This window comes from Carlito syrichta, unplaced genomic scaffold (genome assembly GCF_000164805.1).
Source record: "Carlito syrichta isolate Samal-C Ts95f unplaced genomic scaffold, Tarsius_syrichta-2.0.1 Scaffold307225, whole genome shotgun sequence".
Classification (NCBI taxonomy): Eukaryota; Metazoa; Chordata; class Mammalia; order Primates; family Tarsiidae; genus Carlito; species Carlito syrichta.
The window spans coordinates 1,060-8,679 of record NW_007251321.1 but is presented as its reverse complement, the minus strand read 5'-3'; the positions used below and the strand labels follow the sequence as shown (position 1 = coordinate 8,679).

Genomic DNA, 7,620 nt, shown 5'->3' with positions numbered 1-7,620 from the left:
AGACCCGCCTGGGCAACTTGGCGAGACCTCATCTCTACAGTAAATCAAAAATTAGCCGGGAGTGGTAGCGCGCGCCTGTAGTTCTAGCTACTCGGAAGGCTGATGCGGAAGGATCGCCGGAGCCCAGCGGGTCGAGGCTGCGGTGGCTGGGAGCGGCCGCTGCATTCCAGTCTGGGAGACAGAGTGAGACTCCAACTCAAAAAAAAAAAAAAATTAATGCTTGTTGAATGAATGTGAACCATGTACATATACACATCCTCTGCAACACAGAATTTTAAGTACTAACCTGGTTTTTTACTGTAAAATTCTTAAATTATGAATTTGCCCATTTCATTTGTCTTAACCTGTGAAAAGAGTGAAAGGAAGTTTTCTCCACAAACACCTTGCTGTGGGATTGTAGGCATGAGGCACTGCACCTGGCTGAGTCTGTTATTTTATTTTATTTTAGTTTTTTTTTTTTTTTTTGAGTTGGAGTCTCACTGTCGCTGACTGGAGTGCAGTGGCCACTCCTGGCCACCGCAGCCTTGACCTGCTGGGCTCCGGTGATCCTTCCGCCTCAGCCTTCCAGTAACTGGAACTACAAGCGTGCACTACCATGTCCATTTATTGTAGAGATGAGGTCTTGCCTGCCCAGGCGGGTCTCGAACCCGTGGGCTCAGGCAGTCGACTCACCTCAGCCTCCCAAAGGTGCGGGATTATAGGCTGAGCCACTGAGCCCTGGCTGAGTCTGTTATTTTAAAATTAAGAATTTCCAAATGATTCAGCAGAAGACAAAAAGCTAAGTATGTCATCTACAGCATAACAAAAATTGGTATAATCTAAATGTCCAACTGTAGGATTAAGTAGACTGTAGTTAATCCCTTAATAGAATATTGCATGCAGGTATGACTCGCAGATATTGCGGTTTTGGTTCCAGACCACCATAATAAAGCAAATGTTGCGATAAAGTGAATCACATGAATTTTTTGCTTTTCCATTGCATATATAAGTTATGTTTATACTATACTGTAGTCTGTTAGGTGTGCAATAGCATTATGTCTAAAAAAATGTACATACCTTAATTTAAGAATAATTTATTACTAAAAAATGCTAACCAAGCCTTCAGCAAGTCATAATCTTTTTGCTAGTGAAAGGTCGTGCCTTGATGTTGATGGCTGCTGACTGATCGGTGTGGTGATTGCTGGAGGTTGGGTGCCTGTGACAGTTTAAGTAAGACAACAGTGAAGATTGCCACGTTGATTGAATCTTCATTTTAGGAAAGATTGCTATGTAACAGGCAATGTTGTTTGGTAGCGTTTTTACCCATAGTAGAACTTGTGTCAGAATTGGAGTTAATCTCAAACCCTGCCGCTGCTTTGTCAACTAAGTATGTCATATTCTAAATCCTTTGTTGTCATTTCAACCAAGTCCACAGCATCTTCACCAGGGGAGTAGATTCTGTCCCAAGTAAACACTTTCCTTGCTTGTCCAGCAGAGGCAACTCCTTATCCATGCAGGTTTTATCATGAGATGGCAGCAAGTCAGTCACATTTTCAGGCTGCACTTCTCTTTGGAGTTCTCGTGTTATTGTCTTCTGCGTCTGCAGTTCCTTCCTTCACTGAAACCTTGAGCCCCCCCCCCAGTGTCATCCATGAGAGCTGTAATCAGCTTCTTCCAAACTCCTGTTGATGTGAATGTTTTGACCTCCCTCCATGAATCATGTTTTTAATGGCATCTAGAATGATAAATTATTTCCAGGAGGTTTTCAATTTACTTTGCCCAGAACCATCAGAGGAATCACTGTCTAGGGCAGCTATGGCCTTATGAAATGTATTTCTTAAATAATAAGACTTAAAAGCCAAAATTACTCCTTGACCCATGGTCTGCCAAATAGATATTGTATTAGCAGGCATGGAAACAACATTCACCTCCTTGTGCATCTCCAACAGAGCTCTTGAGTGACCAGGTCCTTTGTCACTGAGTAGAATTATTTTGAAAGGGATCTTTTTTTGGAGCAGTAGTTCTCAACAACAGGCTTAAAATATTCAGTAAATGATGCTATAAACAAAGGTGTCATCCAGGCTTTGTTCTATTTATAGAGTACAGGCAGAGTTGATTTGGCATAATTCTTAAGGGCCCTAGGATTTTCAGAATAGTCAATGAGCACTGGCATCAACTTTAAAGTCACTGGCTGCGTTCGCCCCTAACAAGAGAGTCAGCCCGTCTTTTGAAACTTTGAAGTCAGGCATTGACTTCTCCTCTCTAGCTACATAAGTTTTAGATTGCATCCTCTTCCTAATAGAAGGCTGTTTCATCTGCACTGGAAATCTATCATTCAGGATAGCCACCTTCAGCAGGATGCGGTGGCTCAAGCCTGTAATCCAATACTTTGGGAGGCTGAGTGAGAGGATTACCTGAGTCTATGGGTTTGAGACCCACTTGGGCAACATGGCAAGACCTCATCTCTACAATAAATTGAAAAATTAGCTGGGCATGGTAGCATGTGCCTGTAGTTCCCACTACTTGGAAGGCTGAGGTGGAAAGATCGCCGGAGCCCAGCAGGTCGAGGCTGCGGTGGCTGGGAACATGCCACTGCACTCCAGCCTGGGTGACGGAGTGAGACTCCAACTCAAAAAAAAAAAAAAAATAGAATAGTCACCTTCATCAGTGATCTTAATAGAGCATCTGGATAACTTGCTGCAGCTTCTGCCTGAACACTCACTTCTTCACCTTGCCCTTTTGTGTTATGGAGATGGCTTCCTTCCTTAAGCCTCAGGAACCAACCTCTGCTAGCTTTCACCTTTTCTTCTGCAGCTTCCTTACCTGTCTCGGCCTTCACAGAATTGACTAGAGTTAGGGCCTTGCTCTAGATTAGGTTTGGCTTCAGGGAATGCTGTACCTGATTTGATCTTCTATCTAGACCTTTCGAACTTTCTTCATATCAGCAGTAAGGCAGTTTTGCTTTCTTTATCATTCATATTTTCACTAGAGTAGCAACTTTAATTTCCTTCAAGAACTTTTCCTTTGCATTCACAACTTGGTTCACTGGTGGAAGAGGCCTAGCCTTTGTCCTGTCTGGGCTTTTGACATGCCTTCCTCACTAAGCTTAATCATTTCTAGCTTTTGATTTAAAGTGAGAGGCATTTGATTATTCCTCTTACTTGAACACTTAGAGGTCATTGTAGGGCTATTAAATGTGTCTCAGGAAGGCCTAAGCAGAGGGAGAGAGATGGGGAACAGCTGGTTGGTGGAACAGTCAGAACATACACATTTATCCATTAAGTTCATGTCTTATAAGGGTGTGATTTGTGGCACCCCAAAACATTTACAATAGTACCATCAATAGTCACTGAGAAGCTGGGTGAGGTGGTTCATGTCTATAATCCCAGCACTTTGGGAGACTGAGATGAGAGAATTGCCTGAGCCCACGGGTTCGAGACCAGCCCAGGTAACTTGGTGAGACCTTATCTCTACAATAAATCAAAAACTTAGCTGGGCATGGTGGTGCATGCCTATAGTTCCAGCTACTTGGAAGGCTGAGGTGGAAGGATTGCCTGGGCCCAGAAGGTCGAGGCTGTGGTGACCGTGAGCTTGCCACTGCCCTCCAGCCTGAGCGACAGAGTGAGACTCTGCCTAAAAATAATGATGATGATGAAAAAGTGTAAAATAATGTGAGAATTACCAAAATGTAACACAGTGGCATGAAGTGAGCACATGTTATTGGGAGAATGGTGCCAATTGACTTGCTTGGTGCAGGGTTGCTGTAAACCTTCCGTCTGTACCAAAAGCAGCACAAATGTAATTTCTGTGAAGTGCAATAAAGTGAGGCGTGGCTGTAACTGTTAGTATAATAGTTCTGAAGATGACATAGAAACATGGGAAAATGTTTATAATGAAAATCAGAATAATAGAAAATTGCCTTTTATTATGGCTATGCAAAATATATGTTCGTATATAGATGAGAAAAGAATTGGCAGTAGTAGCCAAACATGAGACTTTTTCGTGAAAGTGGTTTCTTCCTTTTTTCCAAAGTTCTCTACATTGTTTGAATTAAAAGAACATAAGAAGAGGAGGGGAGAAGATGTAGATAATTTAGTTTCGGTGGTGTCTTCCATTCTTTTTAGAATGTTGGGATCCCAGACACCCCTGAGTGGTACAGTGGTGTTGTTGCCACTGAGTTTCTTGATTGACAGTTTGAGGTTTTCACTTTTTCCTGTTTTCCTATTTCTCAGAGTGTGGTTTTGGCCTTGTTTCCTAGATCCATTGCAGGTGTGAAAGTTCTTACAGTCAGCTGATGACGGAAAGGTGGAATCAAGGGCAAAGAAGTAACTTTAAGTATGTGTTTAGAGGTTTGAGGAGGAAAGGCTTTAACTGGCTATTAAAGCAGAAAAGCTAAGTGCCTTCTTTGATAGGGACTGCCTTTCGGTTTTGTAAAGGGAGAGAAGGTTCAGCTGACAGTTTCTGTGAAATGTGTTATAACTTCAGGGGGAGGGCTTGGGGTTTCATCATCGTCATATTTTTTTCCCAAGAGAAGGTCTCACCTGTCCTATGCTTCAAGTAGGCTCTAAACTCTACTGGTCAGAGCAGGACGCATAAGACATAAGTGGCATACTCAACCAGTGCTTGTTATTGACCATGTCAGTAGTTTCCCTTTTGCACTCTGAATTTTCCTACCAGGGAAGGAGCATCCATATTGATTCACGGAACAGAAGGAACCGACTCCACACTTCAGGTGACCTCACTGGCCCAGATCATCTTGGAACCAAGGAGCAGGACCATCCGTGGCTTCGAGGCCCTGATAGAAAGAGAGTGGCTGCAGGTGAGAAGGGCGCTGAGTGGCCAGGGAACTGCTGGTGATGGATGTGGTGGCCCTGGCTTGTGAGAGCTGAATATGTGGCATTTTGATTCAGGTTTTCAGACTGTGTCTGATTTTCTGTGGGCCAGTTAATCCGTCCTCCCTCATTTCTGGATCTCCCCTTGCCTGTGTGCCTCCAGCACGTCGTCACTTAAGAGCTCTTGTTGGCTGTGCATTGCACCCGCAGGGGCATTCAAAATGTGAAAGTGTGTTCTGTCTCTTAGAAGCTCAGTCTGGCTGGAGGCGGGGCCTGTTGATGCAGGGCATGTGCTTTAGCACTTTTTGCCTCTTGCCCATCTTGCTCCATCTTGCCCTCTTCCCTAAGCGGGTAGAACCCTTCTCAGCCTCTAAGATCCACCCAAGTGTCACTGTTTTCATGAAGTCTTTGAGGCCTTACCTTTCTCCAAAGATAAAATTAATTCGTTTTCTGTGTGTCCTGTTTCCTGAACTAGACCGTAAAGAAGGGACTTCTAGGTTGGGCACAGTAGCTCCCTCCTGTAATCCCAGGGCTCTGGGAGGCTGATGCAGAAGGCCAGGAGTTCAAGACCAGCTTGAACAATATAGCGAAACCTTGACTCTACCAAAAAAAAAAATTATTTTAAATTAGCCAGCCATTGTAATTCCAGCTACTTGGAAGGCCGAGGAGGAGGGATCGCCTGAGCCTAGGAGGTCCAGGCTATGGTGGCTGTGAGCATGCCACTACACTCCAGCCTGGGTGACAGAGTGAGACTCCAACTCAAACAAATGAAATAAATAAAATTAAATAAATGAATGAATGAACAAACAAATCAGCCAGCCAGCCAGGTTTGGTATTGCATATCTGAAATCTCAGATACTCAGGAGGCTGAGGCAGGAGATCCCTTGAGCCCAGGAGTTCGAGGCTTCCGTGAGCCATGATGGGATCACAGCACTCCAGTCCGGGTGACTGAGAGAGGCCCTGTTTCTTTTTGTCTCTTGAAAGTGGACATACCTTTGGTGAAAAATAATTTCTGGCCTCTCTAGTTATAGTTCACATTTATGTTGTACTAATGTATGTGTCCCGTCTACCCTGCCTGACTAATCTTTGTATTTAAGTTGGACCACCCTAAACTTAGCTTTCATATTTGGTGAAAGTCCGTCTAGCCACATTCCTCATGACGCTTGGTAAGCAAATTAGGATGGTTTTCACACACACACACACACACACACACACACACACACACATATTTTTTTTTTTTTTTGTTGGAGTCTCGCTCTGTTGCCCAGACTGGAGTGCCGTGGCCGCTCCCAGCCACCGCAGCCTCAACCTGCTGGACTCTGGAGATCCCTCTGTCTCAGCCTTCCAAGTAGCTGGAACTACAGACATGTGCTACCACGCCCGGCTAATTTTTTTTGATTTATTGTAGAGATGAGGTCTCACCAAGTTGCCCAGGCAGGTCTCGAACCCGCGGGCTCAGGCAGTCCACTCACCTCAGCCGCCCAAAGCACTGGGATTACAGGCTGAGCCACTGAGCCCGGCTTCTAACTTACATACTATCTTTTTAATGAGTATCAAAATTCCACTGGCCGCTGTAACAGCCTCATGGCATTATCTTTGTCAGATAAAGTAGTAGGAGGCAAAGACAAAGCAGACCCGTGGAATACTAGAAGAGCGTGACTTGTGGGGAGGTCAGTGCTGGAACTCTGGGCAGGAGTCCAAATGATGATCTTAAGTTTGCTTTGGCCAGTAGATAGCAGACTCTTGCAGGGCTCTTTGAGGGAAAGGAGTCAGTAAGGACGGCTTTATCTCTAATACAAAAGTATCTGTAAAGATCTCTTCAGGACAGTAACTCCTTTCATATGTAATTGCAGACTTGATATTGGAGCTGACCTGATGAAGCTTGTCTGTGAGAGTCCCATATTTGCCCTCAGTTAGTGGTGAGGTTTATGACGTTTGCAGCACAAGTCTGCCGTGTGTTTTTTAGACAGATAAGTGATCGTTGGCCTTTGTTTTGCACTGAGAGCTTTGACTTGGCTCCAGATTTTACCGACCTAGAAAGGTTTATTTTACTAGTTTACCATTACTTACATTCATTATTCTTCCATTTGATAGTCCAAGGACAGTTGTGGTTCTTAGGGTTCTGTCTCAGCTGCACAGCCTCATGAAGGATTTGGAAGTGTGTCTTTTTCCCTAGTTGCTGAAATTACTTGTTTTAAACCAAGAAATCGTTCAACTAAACAGCAATTGCCCTAATTGTATGATGTTCCGCTTAAGAATCTTACAGTAACTGTGTGAAATGGTGCTGGGAGACTGTGCTAAGATGACTGTGCTGGGATGTGACTGCCTCGCTCCCTCTGTCCCCAGGCTGGCCACCCGTTCCAGCAGCGCTGTGCTCAGTCGGCCTACTGCAACGCCAAGCAGAAGTGGGAGGCACCTGTGTTTCTTCTCTTCTTGGACTGCGTGTGGCAGATCCTTCGGCAGTTCCCATGTTCTTTTGAGTTTAATGAGAACTTTCTCATCATGCTCTTTGAGCACGCGTACGCCTCACAGTTTGGAACATTTCTAGGCAACAATGAAAGTGAAAGGTGGGTGCACTGCTCATGTGGGGACATTTCTTTTTTTTTCTTTTCCTTATTTGTTTTTCTTTTTCCTTATTTTTCAAAGAACAGCTCACAAAGGAGAAGGGAACTTTCATTTTTATAAGTTAAAGGAGACCGGGATTTGGTTGTATGATAGTGTTATTTATAAGAAGATAAGCCGGGCTCAGTGGCTCAGCCTGTAATCCTGCGCCTTTGGGAGGCTGAGGTGAGTGGATTGCCTGAGCCCA

The 7,620-nt window shown here is 44.3% G+C and overlaps 1 protein-coding gene across 1 annotated transcript in view; it reads left to right on the top strand.

Moving 5' to 3' along the window:
- The window catches only part of LOC103266573 (myotubularin-related protein 9), a 22,225-nt gene that overhangs the window by 14,434 nt on the left and 171 nt on the right, over positions 1–7,620 (top strand). Inside the window, exons 6-7 of the mRNA XM_008064210.2 lie at positions 4,657–4,798; positions 7,158–7,378. Of these exons, the coding sequence (XP_008062401.2) occupies positions 4,657–4,798; positions 7,158–7,378 (363 nt within the window). The remainder of the gene's footprint in view (positions 1–4,656; positions 4,799–7,157; positions 7,379–7,620) is intronic.